The sequence below is a fragment of the Eubalaena glacialis genome, chromosome 11 (assembly GCF_028564815.1).
Source record: "Eubalaena glacialis isolate mEubGla1 chromosome 11, mEubGla1.1.hap2.+ XY, whole genome shotgun sequence".
NCBI classification, from domain to species: Eukaryota; Metazoa; Chordata; class Mammalia; order Artiodactyla; family Balaenidae; genus Eubalaena; species Eubalaena glacialis.
The window spans coordinates 64,456,411-64,480,322 of record NC_083726.1 but is presented as its reverse complement, the minus strand read 5'-3'; the positions used below and the strand labels follow the sequence as shown (position 1 = coordinate 64,480,322).

At 40.0% G+C, this 23,912-nt stretch overlaps 1 protein-coding gene across 3 annotated transcripts in view; it reads left to right on the top strand.

The window, feature by feature from the left end:
- Window positions 1-23,912, top strand: part of DIP2B (disco interacting protein 2 homolog B) — a 227,997-nt gene that overhangs the window by 123,791 nt on the left and 80,294 nt on the right. For all 3 annotated transcript variants that reach the window (XM_061205791.1, XM_061205790.1, XM_061205789.1), the window contains exon 3: window positions 15,458-15,586. In XM_061205791.1, the coding sequence (XP_061061774.1) occupies window positions 15,458-15,586 (129 nt within the window). The remainder of the gene's footprint in view (window positions 1-15,457; window positions 15,587-23,912) is intronic.

Genomic DNA, 23,912 nt, shown 5'->3' with positions numbered 1-23,912 from the left:
ATGTAAAAGTTCCTTCCCAAGTGAGGGTCACAGAATAATGGAAAGAACATGGAATTTTTTATTCCGGTCCCAGTTCTGCCCTTTCATTAGCTAGGTTTGGACACTTTTATCGTCGCTATGAACTGGAGCACGCATTGCAATCTTATCTGTACCCACATGCCTCATTGGAAGGAAGTCCGCTGTCTTTTGGGGCTTCTCTTTCCTCCTGAATTGTCCAAGAACCCCCTGGGATATAGGTAGTGCAGGAGGAGAGGTGGTCAGTGCAGCCTCCACACCCAAATGGGAAGAACCCCATTGTCTGCTGCTGCTCCTCAGTGCCTCATGGGGCGCCACTGAAAACCGACCCTTGCCTTGTGACCAGCAGTGCTGTCCCACCGCTAACCCTGGGTCCTGCATCAGTCACTCTGAGGAAGGAGCCCACTCTGCTCAGCTCAGCCAAGGTACCCCCACTTGGATTCTCAGGGCAAAGCTCTTGGTATTGTGTTCTTTTAGTCCACGCACAGCCATTTTCCTGACGCCAAGCGGCCCAGGAAGCTTCAGATTTACCCTAGGCAGGTGGCCCCTTTCCAGACTGTGAATGCGGACTCTTTCTTTCCTCCCTTCCCCCAGGCAGCGAGGCAGGTTAATCACCCATCCTTCTGAGGAAAACTCTCCTCAGTGAGCTCCCAGGGAAGAGTCTCTGAGTGATTCAAGGTACCTTCTCCCAGGGTGGAGGGTGGAGATGGGAGTGGAGGCTCTGTTTATAATGATTCAACGTGATTATGGACACACTCTCACTGTAGAAAAACAAATTTAATCTGTTGTAGGTGTCCTGCCTCCTTAATGGTATCTATCAGACAGTGTTATTGCTAAGGTAAAATGAGATGGTGTTATGAGTTTAAAGAGCTGTGGAACTGTATTATCATTGTTATTCTGTCATTCCCTTTCTAAAGCCCTTTAAAGGCCGCCCGTTTGGTTAGGAGAAGTCACCTGACTCTGCTTTTCTTCTACGGCCTCATTTTGTCTCACTCCACCTCTTTCACTGTGCTTCAGCCCCACCAGTCTTTCTTAGACTTGTCAAGGCTCTTCTCCCTCACGGGACTTCTACAAATGCCGCGTTGCTGTGTAAACTAGCCCTCCCCACAACCCTCACCCCCAAGCTGAAGCCCGCGTCAGCCTCTCCTTTAACAGGCTCTTCCTGAAACTCTAGTACAAATTAAATTCCTCATTACGTGGGCTCAGAGATCCTTGTCTTTTTCCTTCTCAGCACCTATCACGTTGTAAAAGATACACGTGACTGGGTAATCACTTATTTAATATATTTCTTCTCTGACACCAGCCCCGAGACCAGTGACCATGTCTGCTTAAAAAGTTGAAGCATTATGTTCGCTGGTTCTCAGAGCACATCCTCCTTCCCTCTATTACTCTTACAGGTGAAAATTCCTGTTTAATCATTGGCAGAGTTGAAAGATAAGAAGCCAAGGTTGGCTCTCCTCTGTGTTCCTGATTTGGAGATTTTGCATGGTTTTATACTAAAGATCAGCTTCTTTTCCAGGTTATCACTGTTATTATGTTCAAACAGTAGAATCATGCAAGACTCTGATGCCTCTTTCTGCCAGAGAACCATAAATTGTGTACATGCTGACCATTGAGAAAGGAGGCTTTGTGTTGTAGAAGAAATGAAAATTTGTCTAAACTTATTTTAATAAACATTGTAATGTAACATCATCACTATTTAAACATAATGGTGACCCCTAGTGGATATTCTGTATAACAGACTGAAGGATCTGGGAACTCCCAAACTGAAGCGGTCACTGTGTGTAGTGATCAGCGAGTAATTTTTTTCTTTGAATATCAAGTATGTTTCACAGTAGAATTTAGAAGTTTTGAAGAAGGCTTGATTTATGAGGTTCACAGCTCTCCTTATAGCTGTCTCCTTACCTAACCTATATTTAGGGTCTTTTAAAATTACTTTGATTTTATACATAGCTCTTTCAGTAAACAAAATGGTAAAGAAATGGTAAAGTTCTCCAGAGCACCTCATCCCTACCTCATCCCAACTACTTAGGGGATTTTAACTACTTAGGGGATTTTATATCCCCTCCAATCCATATAATTGTATGTGAATAGTTTTTACGTGCACAGTTGTAATTATATACATAATATTTTGTGTTCTTTTATTACTTGAGACCTTTTCATGTGTCTGCATAGTCAACAGTTTTTCACTTTTCCTGGCGTAAAATATGTATCTCATCATGTTGATACATAAGTTAATTCTGTCTTTGCTTTTAGCTTCTTACTGTGGTAATGAAACTGTGCACATCTTATTCAAAATGTAGAAATCTCTACTTTTGGGCCCCAGGTAGTTCCTGAGATCTGGTTGGAGTGTGAAACCATGGCCAGGGAACGATTCATCTTTAAGCAGCACCTTGCCTGCCCAGCTGACGTTGGACATGCTGTTAAATAATGCCCTGCTGGGCCCCTATGTCCTCAGACCTCTTCCTCCTCTTTCAGGAGACCTGAGGTCCATGTTTCCTGCTTCCTTCTGTGATGAATTTGTGCCCTGGCAAGTAAGCTAAACAAGCAAGTAAGCGTTCCAAGATTTTTTTAATCCAACCAGGACATAGTTTCCTCCTTCTCACCTCCAGATATGCATTGAATTACTGATTGCTTTGGGGGAAAGAAAAAGAAGACAACTGATTTTAGAAGATTGGAAAATCCTGCTCACAATGTCATAATTTATCTAGGAAACTGAAAACTGGGCATTATTTTAACTTACTTTGGTAAGAATCTGCTCTCTGTGGTATGGCCTTCAAATTAAGAAAATCCAATATCATTTTTATTTTCTTCTTTATACTTAACTGTTACCTTGATATTCTATAATGAACATATATTATTTTTATATCCTGAAAAAGAGAACTTCTCTAAATTATGGAAACCCAGTAAAGCTATGGAATAATATATAAAACATCCAATCTCATCACCTAGAAATAATGGCTATTAACAGTTTACTGTATTTGCTTTCATTTTTTTCAGCGCACATATAAAATATATCTGTAAGTCTTATGTTTTAAAAAATAAAACTCCAATACATGGAAATAAAAATTTATAAAATAAAATTCTTAATAAATTGGAGAGTGATTATTAACAATCAAACAGATTAGCTACAGAGTTTCATCATTAAGCTTCCCTGTTATTCTTTCTTTCTTCCTTCCTTCCTAAAATTTATTTATTTATTTATTTATTTATTTATTTTTGCCTGCTTTGGTTCTTCATTACTGTGCGCGGCTTTCTCTAGTTGTGGCGAGCGGGGGCTACTCTTAGTTGTGGTGTGCGGGCTTCTCATTGCAGTGGCTTCTCTTGTTGCAGAGCACGGGTTCTAGGCGCGCGGGCTTCAGTAGTTGTGGCACGCGGGCTCAGTAGTTGTGGCTCACGGGCTCTAGAGCGCAGGCTCAGTAGTTGTGGCGCACGGGCTTAGTTGCTCCGCGGCATGTGGGATCTTCCTGGACCACTGCTCGAACCTGTGTCCCCTGCATTGGCAGGTGGGTTCTTAATCACTGCGCCACCAGGGAAGTGCCCTCTTTATTTATTTATTTTTGGCTGCTTTGGGTCTTCGTTGCTGCATGTGGGCTTTCTCTAGTTGTAGCGAGCAGGGGCTACTCTTCGTTGCTGTGTGCATGCTTCTCATTATGGTGGCGTGCCTTGTTGCAGAGCACGGGCTCCAGGGTGAGCGGGCTTCAGTAGTTGAGGTGCGCGGCTCAGTAGTTGTGGCTCGCGGGCTATAGAGCGCAGGCTCAGTAGTTGTGGCGCACGGGCTTAGTTGCTCCGCAACATGTGGGATCTTCCCGGACCAGGGCTTGAACCACGTCTCTTGCATTGGCATGCAGATTCTTAACCACTATGCCACCAGGGAAGTCCTTCCCTATTATACTTAAAGTATATTCCTAGGATTCAGTTCCTAGGAATTCATTTTATTCTTTTTTTGTTTCTTTTATGTCACCTCTCTTGAACCTAAAGCAAGTGTATTAAACATTTGAACCAAGCTTGTTCTGTCAGAAATCCATGTTTTTGTGGCATTGTGCTTTGGGCACCCGAGGAATGCTCACTGAACAAACTTGTCAGCCACTTACTGAAACTGCAAGTTGACCTTTTGGTTTCATTTCTGGCAAGCTACCTTGAAATGTCTGTCATGATTTTAGACCCAAAGAGACCTGGTCTGCTTGGATGACTAAATACCCGAGGGGACCGAGAAAAACTTTGCAGAGCATCATGCTAATGTTGCTTGGTGAATAGCGTGTTGTGAGGCTTTTTTTTTTTTTTTTTCAGTACCAGTTCAGTAGATCTCTTGGCTAAGTGTCATCTGAGTCTCAATTCTCATCAGATGTCTGTATTTATGTTACATTTCCTTGTGGTTTGTTCTTTGATAACCTCTAGATAATCCTGAGTGGAAATGTTCGTTCTTTCTAATTCTTCCTCAAATTTATCAACTCCCAGTTCCCCTATCACCTCCCGATCATTTCTTGGTAAAATTTTTTACTTAGTCCACATTATCTTCTTTTTCCTAATTAATTACATTGAAAAATACAAAATAAAAGCATAGTGAGGGAGGAATCAGAAAAAATACATCAGCCTTTTGTTTCCATCCTTTGTGAAGTGAGAATCCGTATTCCTTCTTTTTATCCTTTGGATTATTAGCTATCTAATTTGAAAGCGCCATGTTTCTTAGCAGGGTAGTTTGGTTCATCCTAGCAAATCTGCTTACTTAATTAAAAAAAAAAGAAATTAGTGACAGGTAATTCAGTTTTATATTCACTATAACCCTCCAAAAAGTAATACAAAGCTAGTGTTTTAAAATGGTGCTTTATCTGTTTAAGTCAAACCATTTCTCTGTGCATGTTTACAGGCAAAGTAGCTCATGTGTGCTAATCTGATTTCCTTCCTGTATGTATCATCTGACCATACAAATAAAAATAGCCTCTTTCTATTTTTTGTTCTCTATGTAAAGTTAATTGAAATATGTTTTAAATAATTTCTCTAGTGAATGGCTGAAAACTTTATTTGGAGGGGCGTTTTGCAGTATCTTTCACATGAAGGGAGATGATTTAAAAAAAAAAAAAAATTATCTCCTGACTGTAAATCCTGAAGCATTTAGATGCTCCTAAGCTAAATTATTAATTCTGATTGCTTTCCTCTTAAGAGCCTTGGGAGAATTTTCGTAACCTTTTCAGGTTGAGAACCTGTGGAGTTAGACCTGGTTTGAATCCTGCCTCTGCCATCCCCTGGCTCTGCCATCCCCTGGCTCTGTAACCCTAATCCCTGTCTCTCTTTTCTTTTCTGTAAAAAGTTGATGGTGATATTCTGGCTTTGTAGGGTTGTTGTGAGGAATAAATAAGATAAAATGTGTGAACTTCTAAATTCACAGTGCCTCGCACAAAGCAAACACTTAAATGTTAGCTTTTATTATTATTTTTTTTTTAACATCCTTATTGGAGTATAATTGCTTTACAATGGTGTGTTAGTTTCTGCTGTATAACAAAGTGAATCAGCTGTACCTAAACATATATCCCCATATCTCGTCCCTCTTGCGTCTCCCTCCCACCCTCCCTATCCCACCCCTCTAGGTGGTCACAAAGCACCAACCTGATCTCCCAGCGCTATGTGGCTGCTTCCCACTAGCTATCTATTTTACATTTGGTAGTGTATATATGTCCATGCCACTCTCTCACTTCGTCCCAGCTTCCCCTTCCCCGTGTCCTCAAGTCCATTCTCTACGTCTGCGTCTTTATTCCTGTCCTGCCCCTAGGTTCTTCAGAACCATTTTTTTTTTAGATTCCATATATATGTGTTAGCATACTGTATTTGTTTTTCTCTTTCTGACTTACTTCACTCTGAATGACAGTCTCTCGGTCCATCTACCTCACTACCAATAACTCAATTTCGTTTCTTTTTGAAGCTGAGTAATATTGCATTGTGTACATGTACCACATATTCTTTATCCATTCATCTGTCGACGGACACTTAGGTTGCTTCCACGTCCTGGCTATTGTAAATAGAGCTGCAGTGAACATTGTGGTACATGACTCTTTTTGAATTATGGTTTTCTCAGGGTATATGCCCAGTAATGGGACTGCTGGGTCATATGGTAGTTCTGATTTTAGTTTTTTAAGGAACCTCCATACTGTTCTCCATAGTGGCTGTATCAATTTACATTCCCACCAACAGTGCAAGAGGGTTCCCTTTTCTCCACACCCTCTCCAGCATTTATTGTTTGTAGATTTTTTGATGATGGCCATTCTGACTGGTGTGAGATGATACCTCATTGTAGTTTTGATTTGTATTTCTCTAATGATTAGTGATGTTGAGCATCCTTTCATGTGTTTGTTGGCAATCTGTATATCTTCTTTGGAGAAATGTCTATTTAGGTCTGCCCATTTTTGGATTGGGTTGTTTGTTTTTTTGATATTGAGCTGCATGAACTGCTTGTAAATTTTGGAGATTAATCCTTTGTCAGTTGCTTCATATGCAAATATTTCTCCCATTCCGAGGGTTGTCTATTCATCTTGTTTATGTTTTCCTTTGCTGTGCAAAAGCTTTTAAGTTTCATTAGGTCCCATTTGTTTATTTTTGTTTTTATTTCCATTTCTCTAGGAGGTGGGTCAAAAAGGATCTTGCTGTGATTTATGTCATAGAGTGTTCTGCCTATGTTTTCCTCTAAGAGTTTCATAGTGTCTGGCCTTACACTTAGGTCTTTTATCCATTTTGAGTTTATCTTTGTGTATGGTGTTAGGGAGTGTTCTAATTTCATTGTTTTACGTGTAGCTGTCCAGTTTTCCCAACACCACTTATTGAAGAGGCTGTCTTTTCTCCGCTCTATATTCTTGCCTCCTTTATCAAAAATAAGGTGACCATATGTGCGTGGGTTTATCTCTGGGCTTTCTATCCTGTTTCATTGATCTATATTTCTGTTTTTGTGCCAGTACCATGCTGTCTTGATTACTGTAGCTTTGTAGTATAGTCTGAAGTCCGGGAGCCTGATTCCTCCAGCTCCATTTTTCTTTCTCAAGATTGCTTTGGCTATTCAGGGTCTTCTGTGTTTCCATACAAATTGTGAAATTTTTTGTTCTAGTTCTGTGGAAAATGCCATTGGTAGTTTGATAGGGATTGCACTGAATCTGTAGATTGCTTTGGGTAGTATAGTCATTTTCAAAATGTTGATTCTTCCAATCCAAGTACATGGTATATCTCTCCATCTGTCTGTATCATCTTTAATTTCTTTCATCAGTGTCTTATAGTTTTCTGCATACAGGTCTTTTGTCTCCTTAGGTAGATTTATTCCTAGGTATTTTATTCTTTTTGTTGCAGTGGTAAATGGGAGTGTTTCCTTAATTTCTCTTTCAGATTTTTCGTTGTTAGTGTATAGGAATGTGAGAGATTTCTGTGCATTAATTTTGTATCCTGCTACTTTACCAAATTCACTGATTAGCTCTAATAGTTTTCTGGTGGCATCTTTAAGATTCTCTATGTATAGTATCATGTCATCTGCAAACAGTGACAGTTTTACTTCTTGTTTTCCTATTTGGATTCCTTTTATTTCTTTTTCTTCTCTGATTGCTGTGGCTAAAACTTCCAAAACTGTTTTGAATAATAGTGGTGAGAGTGGACAACCTTGTCTTGTTCCTCATCTTAGAGGAAATGCTTTCCGTTTTTCACCATTGAGAACGATGTTGGCTGTGGTTTTGTCATATATGGCCTTTATTATGTTGAGGTCGGTTCCCTCTGTGCCTACTTTCTGGAGAGTTTTTATCATAAATGGGTGCTGAATTTTGTCGAAAGCTTTTTCTGCATCTATTGAGATGATCATATGGTTTTTCTCCTTCAATTTGTTAATATGGTTTATCACATTGATTAATTTGCATATATTGAAGAATCCTTGCATTCCTGGGATAAACCCCACATGATCATGGTGTATGATCCTTTTAATGTGCTGTTGGATTCTGTTTGCTAGTATTTTGTTGAGAATTTTTGCATCTATGTTTGTCAGTGCTATTGGCCTGTAGTTTTCTTTTTTTGTGACATTTTTGTCTGGGTTTGGTATCATGGTGATGGTGGCCTCGTAGAATGAGTTTGGGAGTGTTTCTTCCTCTGCTATATTTTGGAAGAGTTTGAGAAGGATAGGTGTTAGCTCTTCTCTAAATGTTTGATAGAATTCGCCTGTGAATCCATCTGATCCTGGACTTTTGTTTGTTGGAAGATTTTTAATCACAATGTCAATTTCAGTGCTTGTGGTTGCTTTGTTTATATTTTCTGTTTCTTCCTGGTTCAGTCTCAGGAGGTTGTGCTTTTCTAAGAGTTTGTCGATTTCTTCCAGGTTGTCCGTTTTATTGGCGTGTAATTGTCTGTAGTAATCTCTCATGATCCTTTGTATTTATGCAGTGTCAGTGGTTGCTTCTCCTTTTTCATTTCTAATTCTATTGATTTGAGTTGTCTCCCTTTTTTTCTTGATGAGTCTGGCTAGTGGTTTATCAATTTTGTTTATCTTCTCAAAGAACCAGCTGTTAGTTTTATTGATCTTAGCTATTGTTTCCTTCATTTCTTTTTCATTTATTTCTGATCTGATCTTTATGATTTCCTTCCTTCTGCTAATGTTGGGGTTTTGTTGTTCCTCTTTCTCTGATTGCTTCAGGTGTAAGATTAGGTTGTTTATTTGAAATTTTTCTTGTTTCTTGAGGTAGGATTGTATTGCTATAAACGTCCCTCTTAGAACTGCTTTTGCTGCATCCAGCAGGTTTTGGGTCATTGTGTTTTCATTGTCACTTGTTTCTAGGTATTTTTTAATTTCCTCTTTGATTTCTTCAGTGATCTCTTGGTTATTTAGTAGTGTATTGTTTAGCCTCCATGTGTTTCTATTTTTCACAGATGTTTTCCGGTAATTGATATCTAGTCTCATAGCATTGTGGTCGGAAAAGATACTTTATACGATTTCCATTTTCTTAAATTTACCAAGGCTTGATTTGTGACCCAAGATATGCTCTATCCTGGAAAATGTTCCATGAGCACTTGAGAAGAAAGTGTACTCTGTTGTTTTTGGATGGAATGTTCTATAAATATCAAGTCCATCTTGTTTAATGCATCATTTAAAGCTTGTGTTTCCTTACTTATTTTCATTTTGGATGATCTGTCCATTGGTGAAAGTGGGGTGTTAAAGTCCCCTGCTATGATTGTGTTACTGTCGATTTCCCCTTTTATGGCTGTTAGTATTTGCCTTATGTACTGAGGTGCTCCTATGTTGGGTGCATAAATATTTACAATTGTTATATCTTCTTCTTGGATTGATCCCTTGATCATTATGTAGTGTCCTTCTTTGTCTCTTGTCATAGTCTTTGTTTTAAAGTCTATTTTGTCTGATATGAGAATTGCTACCCCAGCTTTCTTTTGATTTCCGTTTGCATGGAATATCTTGTTCCATCCCCTCACTTTCAGTCGTATGTGTCCCTAGGTCTGAAGTGGGTCTCTTGTAGACAGCATATATACGGGTCTTGTTTTTGTATCCATTCAGCCAGTCTGTGTCTTTTGGTTGAAGCATTTAATCCATTTACATTTGAGGTAATTATCGATATGTATGTTCCTATTACCATTTTCTTAATTGTTTTGGGTTTGTTATTGTAAGTGTTTTCCTCCTCTTGTGTTTCCTGCCTAGAGAAGTTCCTTTAGCATTTGTTGTAAAGCTGGTTTGGTGGTGCTGAATTCTCTTAGCTTTTGCTTGTCTGTAAAGGTTTTAATTTCTCCATCAAATCTGAATGAGATCTTTGCTGGGTAAAGTAATCTTGGTTGTAGGTTTTTCTCTTTCATCACTTTAAATATGTCCAGCTACTCCCTTCTGTCTTGCAGTTTCTGCTGAAGGATCAGCTGTTAACCTTATGAGGATTCCCTTGTATGTTATTTGTTGCTTTTCTCTTTCTGCTTTTTATATTTTTTCTTTGTATTTAACTTTTGATAGTTTGATTAATATGTGTCTTGGCGTGTTTCTCCTTGGATTTATCCTGTATGGGACTCTCTGTGCTTCCTGGACTTGATGGACTGTCTCCTTTCCCATATTAGGGATGTTTTCAACTATAATCTCTTCAAATATTTTCTCTGTCCCTTTTTTTTTCTCTTCTTCTTCTGGGACACCTATAATTCAAATGTTGGTGCATTTAATGTTGTCCCAGAGGTCTCTGAGACTGTCCTCAATTCTTTTCATTCTTTTTTCTTTATTCTGCTCTGTGGTAGTTATTTCCACTATTTTATCTTCCAGGTCACTTATCTGTTCTTCTGCCTCAGTTATTCTGCTATTGATTCCTTCTAGAGAATTTTTAATTTCATTTATTGTGTTGTTCATCATTGTTTGTTTGCTCTTTAGTTCTTCTAGGTCCTTGTTAAACGTTTCTTGTATTTTCTCCATTCTATTTCCAAGATTTTGAATCATCTTTACTATCATTACACTGAATTCTTTTTCAGGTAGACTGCCTATTTCCTCTTCATTTGTTTGGTCTGGTGGGTTTTTACCTTGCTCCTTCATCTGCTGTGTGTTTCTTTGTCTTCTCATTTTGCTTAACTTACTGTGTTTGAGGTCTCCTTTTTGCAGGCTGCAGGTTCATAGTTCCCATTGTTTTTGCTGTCTGCCCCCAGTGGGTAAGGTTGGTTCAGTGGGTTGTGTAGGCTTCCTGGTGGAGGGGACTGGTGCCTGTGTTCTGGTGGATGAGGCTGGATCTTGTCTTTCTGGTAGGCAGGACCACGTCCGGTGGTGTGTTTTGGGGTGTGTGTGAACTTATTATGATTTTAGGCAGCCACTCTGCTAATGAGTGGGGTTGTGTTCCTTTCTTGCTAGTTGTTTGGCATAGGGTGTCCAGCACTGTAGCTTGCTGGTCGTTGAGTGGAGCTGGGTCTTTGCATTGAGATGGAGATCTCTGAGAGAGCTTTCGCCATTTGATATTGCGTGGGGCTGGGAGGTCTCTGGTGGACCAATGTCCTGAATTCGGCTCTCCTACCTCAAAGGCACAGGCCTGACGCCTGGCTGGAGCACCAAGAGCCTGGCGTCCACACAGCTCAGAAGAAAAGGGAGGGAGGGCGGGAGGAATGAAGGAAGGAAGGGAGGGAGGGAAGAAAGAATAAAATAAAGTTATTAAAATAAAAAATATATTATTAAAAATAAAAAAGTAATTAAAAAAAAAGAAAGAAGAGAGCAACCAAACGAAAAAACAAATCCACCAATGATAACAAGTGCTAAAAACTATAGTAAAAAAACAAACAAACAAAATGGACAGGCAGAACCCTAGGACAGATGGTAAAGGCAAAGCTATACAGGCAAAATCACAGAAAGAAGCATATACATACACACTCACAAAAGGAGAAAAAGGAAAAATATATATATTTTTAAAAAAAAAGGAAGAGAGCAACCAAATCAATAAACAAATCTACCAATGATAATAAGCTCTAAATACTAAACTAAGATAAACATAAAACCAGAAACAAGTTAGATGCAGAAAGCAAACCCCAAGTCTACAGTTGTTCCCAAAGTCCACCCCCTCAATTTTGGGATGATTCGTTGTCTATTCAGGTATTCCACAGATGCTGGGTACATCAGGTTGATTGTGGAGATTTAATCCGCTGCTCCTGAGGCTGCTGGGAGAGATTTCCCTTACTCTTCTTCGTTCGCACAGCTCCTGGGGTTCACCTTTGGTTTTGGCCCCGCCTCTGCGTGTAGGTCGCCTGAGGGCGTCTACTCTTCGCCCAGGCAGGATGGGGTTAAAGTAGCAGCTGATTAGGGGGCTCTGGCTCACTCAGGCCAGGGGAGGGAGGGGTACGGAATGTGGGGCGAGCCTTCGTCGGCAGAGGCTGGAGTGACACTGCAACAGCCTGAGGCGTGCCATGTGTTCTCCCGGGGAAGTTGTCCCTGGATCACGGGACCCTGGCAGTGGCAGCTGCGCAGGCTCTGGAATGGGAGGTGTGGAGAGTGACCTGTGCTTGCACACAGGCTTCTTGGTGGCTGCAGCAGCAGTCTTAGCGTTTCATGCCCGTCTCTGGTGTCCGCACTGGTAGCCGCAGCTCACGCCCATCTCTGGAGCTCATTTAGGTGGTGCTCTGAATCCCCTCTCCTCGCGCACCCCGAAAGCATGGTCTCTTGCCTCTTAGGTAGGTCCAGACTTTTTCCCGGACTCCCTCCCGGCTAGCTGTGGCACACTAGCCCCCTCAGGCTGTGTTCACGCAGCCAACCCCAGTCCTCACCCTGGGATCTGACCTCTGAAGAAGCTGGAGCCTCAGCTCCCAGTCCCCACCCGCCCCAGCGGGTGAGCAGACAAGCCTCTCAGGCTGGTGAGTGCTGGTCGGCACTGATCCTCTATGCAGGAATCTCTCCGCTTTGCCCTCTGCACCCCTGTTGCTGCACTCTCCTCTGTGGCTCCAAAGCTTCCCTCCCGCCCACCCCCTGTCTCCACCAGTGAAGGGGCTTCCTAGTGTGTGGAAACTTTTCCTCCTTCACAGCTCCCTCCCAGAGGTGCAGGTCCCATCCCTATTCTTTGTCTCTGTTTTTTCTTTTGCCCTACCCAGGTACGTGGGGAGTTTCTTGCCTTTTGGGAAGTCTGAGGTCTTCTGCCAGCGTTCAGTAGGTGTTCTGTAGGAGCTGTTCCTCATGTAGATGTATTTTTGATGTATTTGTGGAGAGGAAGGTCATCTCCACGTCTTACTCCTCCCCCATCTTTTTTTTTTTTTAATTAATTTATTTATTTATTTTTGGCTGTGTTGGGTCTTCGTTTCTGTGCGAGGGCTTTCACTAGTTGCGGCGAGCGGGGGCCACTCTTCATCGCAGTGCGCGGGCCTCTCACTATCGCGGCCTCTCTTGTTGCGGAGCACAGGCTCCAGACGCGCAGGCTCAGCAATTGTGACTCACGGGCCCAGTTGCTCCGCGGCATGTGGGATCTTCCCAGACCAGGGCTCGAACCCGTGTCCCCTGCATTGGCAGGCAGATCCTCAACCACTGCGCCACCAGGGAAGCCCTCCTCCCCCATCTTGAAGCTATCTCTCTAGCTTTTATTATTATAGACCAGGTCCTGGAAAGCTTTTTCTTTAAAGGGCCAGACAGTAAATATTTTAGACTTTGAGGACCATACAGTCTCTGTCACAACTACTAAACTCTGCCTTTTACAGAGTGAAAGCAGCCATAGGCTAACAGGTGCATGTGGCTGTGTTCTGATAAAACTGTTTATAAAAACAGGCATGGGCTATATAGTTTGTTGACCCCTGTTCTAGAGAAATAAGACTTAACAAATGAAACAAGGTATGAATATATCGAGAATCAGTACAGGTCTTCTGAGAAATGGATTATCAAGAGGATTTAGGTTGGTTAAAAACTTCCATTTATAACCCCAGACATTACACTTAAAAGTCTCTGTTGAAATTGTTCTGCTCAGATTTTTTTTTTTTTAATGTGTTGATTTATTTATTTATTTATTTATTTATTTATTTATTTATTTATGGCTGTGCTGGGTCTTCGTTTCTGTGCAAGGGCTTTCTCTAGTTGTGGCAAGCGGGGGCCACTCTTCATGGCGGTGCGCGGGCCTCTCATTATCGCGGCCTCTCTTGTTGCGGAGCACAGGCTCCACACGCGCAGGCTCAGTAGTTGTGGCTCACGGGCCCAGTTGCGCCGCGGCACGTGGGATCTTCCCAGACCAGGGCTCGAACCCGTGTCCCCTGCATTGGCAGGCGGATTCTCAACCACTGCGCCACCAGGGAAGCCCACTGCTCAGATATTTTATAATAAAAATCTCAGCTACTAGGAACCATCAAAAATAAACATTTCTAGATCCATAAAAGCACTTTAATAGAGAGCACCCTAAAATATACTATTCCTTGCCTTCTTAAAAACAGTATATAAAAAATAATCTTTTTTTAAAAAAGGAAACCTTTTTTATTACATCTTCTGACTTCATGGGTCAGGAAGTTGGGCAGGGCTCAGTGGGTTGATTCTTATGCTCCACATGGTGTCAACTGGGGTCAGTCACTAAGTGCTTTTCACCTGGTCTGAAAGGTCCAAGGTGGCTTCAATGACATGTCTGCTGTTTTGGCAGAGGCACGTGGAAGGCTGGGCTCAGCTGGGACTGTGGACTAGAGCTCCTACACCTGGCTTCTCTAGCATGCTAACCATTTTTTAAAATTGATATGACTTTGTCATTAAACATCTCAGTTCCTGTAGTACTGTGATTCCGTCAGCCTTTGCTGAGGTTTGTGGGGCTGTTGCTTGCACTCCCCAGACCACTGTGCTTTCAGTCTGCTTTTTTCTTTTTGGGCTTCATAAGCCAATTCTTAGCTGTGGTCTGGAGCAATGCATTTGCTGGATAGGTGACATCTTCCTATAGTGGGCACTTAATTTGCCGTGTGAAGGTACCTTTCTGGGCACAGCTAAATGATATTTAAGAAACTTAAAATACTCCTTAAAAGAAGAAACAAATTCCTGCAATATGCGACAACATGGGTGAACCTGGAGGACATGATACTGAGTGAATTAAGCCAATCACAGAAGGACAAATACTGTATGATTCCACTTATATGAGGAATCTAAAATAGTCAAACTCATAGAAGCAGAGAGTAGAATGGTGGTTGCCAGGGGTTTGGGAGTGGGGGAAATGGGGAGTTGCTACTCAGTGGGTAAAAAGTTTTAGTTATGCAGGATGAATAAGTTCTGGAGATCTGCTGTATGACATCATGCCTATAGTTTACAGTGCTGTGTATTGTACACTTAACAGCTTGTTAAAAGATTATATCTCATGTTAAATATTCTTACCACAATTTTAAAAAAATATGACTTAGGAGCTAACACCATTTGAAAAAAAAGGCAGTAAAATATCAGAACTTAAAGTGTTTTTCTTCTGCTTATTTTACTGCTTATTTTCTCTTCCCCATATTCTTGATAAAACAGTAAATGTTGGGAGGACAGACTATAGGGACAGGCCAGGGACTAGAAAGGGATAAGTTCAATGGTGATTCCAGTTGGAAGAGGGGCTAGTAAGACTTGACTTGAAGGTGTGTTTACACAATAACCACCCTAGTTTTGTTTTAATGATGTTTATTTGGAGTAACTTATGATGGGGAGGCTAAAGCTCCCCAAGCTATGCTTTGTACAACTATGCAGGATTAGGGGGTCATGTACACCCCACCCCACCTGCCATTCTCCCACTTGACCAGTCCTTGGAGTCTCTGGAATGACCTTTTCACTTACTTATATTTCCCATCGCCTGTTGACAACTACAGCTTCAAGATGATATTTTTTTAGCCTGGATGCCTTTGTATCTTTTTAACGTATGTATATTAAATAAAGCTCTCTGACCCTTTACTGGAGATGGGGTAATAGTACCTACCTCAAAGTGTTGCGGAAATGCTGTAAAGTGCTCAGAAAACATCAGCTATTATTGTCATCTGATAACCATCTTCCAAACTTCCTTTTTAGAAACTGATTCAGCAGTACAGAAAGAACATAGAAACCAGACGCCTGCTCCGTCTGCAGCTCAAACTTCCGCTCCTTCTAAGTACCACCGAAGTCGATCTGGGGGAGCCAGGGATGAACGATACCGATCAGGTGAGAGGGAACTGAAAATTACCAGTGGAACAGTTTTTACTAACTGTAGTGTGAACTGTATATCCTGAGTTATATGTTTGTTTTATTTTTTTTCCCTTGAAGTGCCAACAGGTGTATATTAACTAGTACCTGTTACGTGCCAGGTGTAGTAGATACTCTTATTTGCTGGGGATACAGCCCCAAATAAGACATTTCTGCACTCAAGGGCAGAGGAGGAGCCAGGCAAGTACAAAGGCACTGTGAATAAATAAGAAGGCAGAGGGCTAGGGTCTCATGGGATGGTACTGGGAGAACTCAGTAGGCTCTGTTTGAAGAGACATGTCCTTCTGTGTTTGCCAGAGCTGTTGATTAGTCTCTTGACTGAGGGAGCTGGAACAAAAACTCGACAGTGAAATTTCAGATTGGTAAATTCTTAAACTTTATTTCTTCTCACCCAGGAAAAACCCATGGGAAAGGAAAAGGTGTTGTGCTGTGGCTGGCAGTGGGGGCATGCTCCTGCCACACCATGTCCAGCACTGATGAGCAAATATGAATCATAGACCCTCAGGGGGACGTGTGGCATAGTGAGCTCATCCCATGCCCACCTACTGTCCACTGCACTAGGATAGTCTCTGCAGCATGTTTATTGTTTTAAGAACTAGCAGAATTAAGCCAGAAGACTAACTGGAATGTTATTTTACTCTCTCCAGATGTTTGTCTCCCTTATACCAGCCAAGGTTACCTTATCCTTTTCTTGAATTGAAAAACAGGGTGTATATCAACCCTCTCAGAAACTGCTTTAGAGGAAACGAGGAAAAGGACATGGTTATTTTGTGAGCCGATATTATTAGATATATATTTTCACACACTAGAAGGAAGGAAGGAATGAGAAGTGTTCAATCAGAAAAATAGAGGTTGCATGCCACAACAGAATTTCCCCTTGTACCAGACCTGGTGTTGAGTGATCAGAGGAGGCTTTCTCAGAGAAAAAGACATCTGAACTATGTCATGGCAGCCAGACAGAGTTAGGGAAATAGCATCAGATAGTAAACCTGAAAGTAGTTCACTATGACTGAAACTTAGAAAGCAAGGGCCCAGAACGAGGTGGGAGGTGAGGCTAGAAAGATGATCAGAGACCAAATCTTGAGGAATCTTGAATACCGTTGAAGGATTTTCAGCAGAGCAGTAACACAGATTTGTAATCTGTTCTAGTAGATTGCGCCAGCTGCACAGGGCCTAACATACATAAGAGGTAAATAAATATTTTGGAGAAAGGAAGGAATAAAAGTAGTATTAGTTAGGGAATGGATTAGAGGGAGGTAAGGCTAGATTTGGAAAAACATATCAGGAGCTCCTGTTTGTCACCAAGACCCCAGCCCGATTTCCCAGCACCTGGTGTTGCTTTTAGAGGCTGGGGCCCAGGTGCAGCAGCAGCAGGTTCTAACCAGTCCAGAAGGGCTCTAGCCTCTACAGCTCTCATCCCTGGCCTTCTGGGAAGATGTTTGGTTTTTGTTTTAACTTTGACTTTCTCTTTGTTTTTACAGCAGATAACAAAAGGATTAGTAAGGAACCCCAAAGAGGATTCTCTATACTCTGTGTCCAAGCTGATCACATAGAGAAAAAAGGCTTTAGCCAGCTGATTCAATAGTGTAAAACTTTGATGTACACCTACCAAAACTCAACTATCCTTTTTTTCTTTAATATCCTTATTTATTTGTTTGTTTGTTTATTTATTTATGGCTGCGTAGGGTCTTCGTTGCGTGCAGGCTTTCTCTAGTTGTGGCGAGCAGGGGCTACTCTTTGTTGCAGTGTGCGGGCTTCTCATTGTGGTGGCTTCTCTCTTGCGGAGCACGGACTCTAGGCATGTGGGCTTCGGTAGTTGTGGCTTACGGCCTCTAGAGCACGGGCTCAGTAGTTGTGACGCACAGGCTTAGTTGCTCCACGGCATGTGGGATCTTCCTGGACCAGGGATCGAACCCATGTCCCCTGCATTGGCAGGCGGATTCTTAACCACTGCGCCACCAGGGAAGCCCCAACTATCTTTTATACCAATTCTTTCATATTTACCCCCAATATTAGAAAGTATAGTCTGTGAATCAAACACTGGTTAGCAGACTATGGAGTCTCTTGGTTAGGTGCAGGGGTATTGAAGAGGGTTTAATGGTTGAGTCTCGGATATTTGTCTCACTGGGACTTTTTTTTTTAGGGTAGTAGCAAGAAGAAGGCCAGAGAGGAGGTAAAGTAGGGAACAGAGGTGATTTTAAAACCCTGAAGATACTGAAAGTTATGAGAGTTCTGCAATACTGTCATGAGAGGGGAACATGAAAGAGGAGGCCTGCAAGCATGAATTTTGGCTAAAAAATCACATTTTTCCGTATGTTAGGATGTGCCCAACTAATAACAAAGCAAAGCTGAGCACACGCTGAGAATTCTGGCTTCGGTGAGTAAGAAGAAACCAACAGTAGCCGCAGAAGTAGAGCAAATAAGTTGTAGAAATCTATGGGACTTAAACTTCGCCTCTTTGCCACTCCATTCATAGGAAGGGTTACGTTTACATGTCACATGCAAAAATAGCTTAAGAATGGAGGGTATGTTTAGAAAAAATTACAAGCATTCAGATTAAAGTGATAGGTACACAGAAAGGGTTTAATATTGATTTCAGTGAGTGTAACTTGAAAATCCTCTCTTATTCGGTGGAGGCTTATTAATACCTACAACATTTCAACTAATCATAATCAAATCTAAACAGACTTAGTGTTTCATGTTTCAGACCTGGTGTAAAGAGCTTTTATTTATTCGGAGTTTAGATTATCTGCCCTTATTCTGTTCTTTGTGCTTAGCCAAGAGGGTCTGACATTTCAAATACACTAATTTAGTACCTCCTTTACCTGCCCATCAAAGCATGATACACTTTTCTACACACATGTGTTATGGTCACAAGTGTAGAAAATACACAGTCAGTGCCTGAGATGGAAAGTCGCTCTGACAACTTCTTTAATGTTAATCTTTTGAGCAATTAGCCACCTCAAACAAAACAACAAAAACAAAAAAAGGACTTTAAAGGAGCAGTTGTATCACCTTATTCAGCTCAAACGTTAGTGCTGGAAAATGAAACCCAGCTTTCTGGTGCTCCTGGCAGAGATGTCCAAAGTCAGCCGCGTCTGGGGACTGAACTTCGGAAGTGATTTCTCTATCAAAGATCAAGATGAATTGTATACTGCTGAATGAGTCAAATCCAGTTACAAGAGCTGCCTGTTCTTATCGATAAAGAGGCTTTGCTAACACAGGAACTGTGAACATCTCCTTTTGACACACGTGTATGGGCCAGGGCTTCTCATGTTAGGAAATAAATGGGTGGTTTGATTTGTTCTGTGGTCGATGCTAAGAATCCTTATGGCAGAGAAGAACATGCTCTGTAATTATTACTTATCCAGATATCATGGGCCTTCTAAAGCCTGACTAATGTGAACAAGTCCCTAGTTTTCGCAGGTTTGCTCTCGCATGTTTCGTGTCTCGTGCAGCAGTACTTTTGACTAAAAAGTATGAACATTTGATGTGCCGTCTTTCTGTTGAGAAAGTGCTTTTTCTCAGTATAAGCGACTATTTATTGGTTTTCCAAGACAGCTAAGAACCATAGTTTCATTTATAAGAAGGACACTTTTCACATTCTAGCATACCTGACAGCAGGATATCTTTTAAACATTCTTTTTTTTTTTGGCTGTGCCAGTTCCTCAGTTCCCTGACCAGGGATTGAACCTGGGCCCTCAGCAGTGAGAGCACAGAGTCCTAACCACTGGACCGCCAGGGAATTCCCTCAGGATATCTTTTTTTTTTTTTTTTTTTAATCCTGGAAGATATCTTTTATATAAGGTGGCATCATAGATTCAATAAAATAACAATCTTGATTCAACTAAGTAAACCTCAGGGACACTAAAATAGTATAATAAATATAAATTATTTCATTTCAGAGGCAAAAGTAAGTTGGTACTGTGGCCTTAAAAGTAACAGCACAACAGTTTGGCACTATCTTTTAAACTTTAAGTATTCATACACTTTGACCCAGAAAGTCTCCTTCTAGGAATTTGCACCTACATATGTACACAAAAAAATATATATACGAAAATGTTTGTTATCGTATTGTTCATAATAAATACAATGATTAAATAAGTTATAGTAGGTCCACACAATGGAATTCTGTGAAAGCTAGTTTAAAACTTCTGTGAAGGCTCGTGGAAAAACAATGAGGTTATTAGATTTATTTGTGCAGATATGGAGAGATGTACAAAATACATTTTTAAGTAATAAATACAAGACAGTATGTAGCATATGATCTAAATTTTGTAAATGTTAATACTAATAATTACATTTATTATTATGTACACAGATACAGAAATCTGGAAAAATATATACCAAACTATTGAGGTGGGATTATTTCTGGGAAGTGATGAGTCTAGGGAAAATTTTCACTGCAGCATTATATGTGTTTAGGTCTTTAGGTCTTTCCCCAATATGTATATTAATTTTTTCCAGGATTTTTGTTGTGGTGGTAAAATACAAAATGCATATAACAAAATTTATGTATATTAATTTTAAACAAAAAATAACAAAGATTGTTTTCTTTTTTTAAATCGAGGTATAGTTGACATATAACAAGACATTAGTTTCAGGTATATACCATAATGACTTAATATTTGTATGTATTGTGAAGTGATCACCACAATAGGTTTCATTAACATCTGTCGCCTTTCATAGTTACAAAAATTTCTTTTTCTTGTGATGACAACTTTTAAGACGTTCTCTCTTAGCAACTTTCAAATGTGCAATACAGTATCATTAACTATAGTCACCATTCCAGCCCATGACTTATTTATTTTATAACTGGGAGTTTGTAAAAGATAGTTTTTAAGGTGATATCCCTGGATAAAATACTTAAAGCCTTACATCAGTTGTTCTTAGTGATTTTTACTCTAAGTGTGGATTCTTCTGACTTAATTTTGAGAGCTAAATGCAACAATAACTACCTTTGTCACCTTGAGAACTTTCTTTCTCTGTGCAAATATGATCTCTGATATGGTGACATTTGCCAAGGTGGCTGCCACTGGCACACCAGGACCATTTTATTTCTTTAGTAATACACTTCCTCGTACCAAGGAAGATAGATTGAGTTCAGTTCAGATAAGCAAGCATTTATTATAGACCTCCTATGAGTTGAGCACAGTTTAGATGCTAGAGAAACACAGATGAAAACACAGGACTCCTTTCTTAAACACAGGAATCCTTTATACAAGGTAGAGGCAGCATAGAAGAGGGGGTGACAGGGGAAGGAGCCCCTGGGCACCAGGCACTGTCAACAGCAGGCTTTGTGGAGGTGGTGAAGTCCGAGCCATTTTGAAGAATGAATAACTGTTTGCTATATAGATATTCCAGGCTAAAGAAACATAATTTGTAAAGGCAGGGGAATGTGAAATGCAAAATTAAAATTTCACTGCTCCTCCCCACCAGCACATAGAGTAGTGCCAAAATTAATGTGATATCCTAATGTTCCAGAACTTAATAGTTGCTGCCTCTGCCATAATTAAAGATGTGAAAGTGATCAGTACCTTAGAAATTGGTAAAAATGGCATGACTACTAATTGGCTTACAGGTAACTCCTTGAACTCTACTTCTCTACTTAAACGACTCAACCCGCCCACACATCTGCCTTTCAATCTGTCCTCATCTATCTGTCTGTCTGTCTATAGTAGTGTCCTAGCAGGTAAGGGCACTTGGTGTCTGTTCTGCCTCTGGTCCTTAAAGCCCAGCTGTGCCACTTATGTACCATGTCTTAACCACTTCATAACAACAAGCCAAGGATAGGAGCAGCTACTTAAAAAATGTAAAATAACATTTTCCACTTACCTTTTTGGGAAAGATGACAAAACATGGCCCAATATTGTCCACAGATGTGGGGAAATGGACATTCTGTCACCTCGTTGGTAGAAGTGTTATTTCTTTTATTACTAATGAGACTGGACATTTTAGAATATGTTTATTTTCCATTTGTGCTGCCTCTGTAAACTACCTGTCCATTGCCTACGCCTATTTTTTTCTAACTTGGGTTCTTTTTTTTTTTCTTATTTATTTGTAAGAGTTTTTCTAATCATAGGGATGCTAACATTTAAATTTACTAGAGGTATTAACCAACACAAATAGACAAGAGAAATCAATTAGAGGTGTAAGAATTAGAAAAGAAGTGAAGCTGTATTTGCAGTTGGTAGATAATTCATTTTAAAAACCCAGGAGAATTGATGACAGAATTAATTTAATGAAATAATTTAGTCAAGTAGCAAGATCTGAAACTAGTATAGAAACCAGTAGCCTTCATATATGCAAACAATAACTGGTCAAAAGATATAATGGTAGCGCAAACCTCATTTACAAAAGCAATAAAGAAGATAAAACGTATTTAGGAATAAACTTCAGGACTGTGTAAACTCTTTATAAAGGAAACTTTGAAACACCCTGAATGACACAAAGTAGACATGATAAATGGAAAGGCATCCCTTGTTCTTAGATAGGATGATTCAACATCACAAAGATGTTAGGACTCCAAAAATTAGTTTATAAATTTAATCCAATTCCAATAAAAACACTATCAAATTTGTTTATGGAGCTAGAAAAGATATTTTTGAAGTTCATTTGGAACAGTAAACACGTAAGGATAGCTAGGAAACACTGAGAAAGAAAACCTACAAGATATTAAAACATACTCCAGAGACTGTATAATTAAAACAGTGTGCTATGGCATACAAATTGGCAGACAGACCATTGGAATAGAATAACAAGTTCAGAAATAGACCAAAGTACATCTGGGATTTATTATATGATGAAGATAGCATTGTGAATCACTTGGGTGAAAAAGTACTTTTTAGTAAATGATGCTAGGACAACTGGAAAAAGATGAAGTAAATCCATACCTCACACCATATACAAGCAAAAACTTCAAATGGATCAGAGATCTACATGTAAAAAAGAAACCATATAAGTACCTAAAGAAAATATTAGTCAATTTTTTAATAATCTAAGGTTATGGAAAGCCTATGGGAAGGCTTTCTGAGACTCAAAATTGAGATGTGATACAACGACACAAAAATTTTTTTACTGAGGTAAAAACACATAACATAAATTTACCCTCTTAAAATTTTTAAGTGTACATTATATAGTTAACCATATGCACATTGTTGTACAACAGCTCTTTAGAACCTTTTCATCTTGCATGACCAAAACTTTATACCCATTGATCAACAACTCTGTTTCTCCCTCCCACAGGCAACCACCATTCTGCTTCCTACATCTATGAATTTGAGTACTTTAGATACTTCTTATATGTGGTATATATTTGTTTTTTGTGTGTGTGTGACTGGCTTATTTCACTTAGCATGTCAATGTTGTGGCATATGACAGGATTTTCTTCTTTTTTAAAGCTGAGTAATATTCTATTGTATGTATATACCACATTTTCTTTATTCATTCATCCACTCATGAACATTTAGGTTGCTTCCACATCTTGGCCATTGTGAATATGCTGCAATGAACATGGTTGTGCAAATATCTCTTCAAGACCCTGCTTTTAGTTCTTTTGGATATATACCCCCAAAGTAGGATTGTTTTGGGTAGTTCTATTTTTAATTTTTTTGTGGAACCTCCATACTGTTTTCCATAGCAACTGTAACATTACAGTCGCACCAACAGTGCACAAAGTTTCCAATTTCTCCACCTCCCTGCGAACATTTGTGATTTTCTGTTTTTTTGCGTTTTTTTAAAGTGGCCATTTTGTCTTCTTTGGAGAAATATCTGTTCAAGTCCCTTGCCCATTTAAAATTGGGTTATTTGAGATTTTGTTGTTATTGAGTTGTAGGAGTTCTTTACATATTCTACTTATTAACTCCTTATCGAGTATATGGTTTGCAAATATGTTCTCTGATTCAATAGATTGCCTTTTCACTCTGTTGTTTCCTTTGTTGTGCAGAAGTTTTAAAGTTTGGTGTAGTCCTATTTCTATTTTTTGCTTGGATGTCCAAGCAAATTATTACCCATTCCAAGGTCATGAAGTTTTTTCCCCTGTGTTTTCTTCTAGGAGTTTTATAGTTTCAGATCTTATGTTTAGGTCTTTAATTCGTTTTGATTAATTTTTGTATATGGTGAAAGATAAGGGTCCAACTTCATTCTTTTACATATGGATATTCCAGTTTCTCCAGCACCATTTGTTTCTATCAAGACTATCGTTTCCTTGTTGTATAGTCTTGACACCCTTGTTGAAGACCGTTTGACCATATACACCAGGGTAATTTCTGGGCTCTCCGTTCTG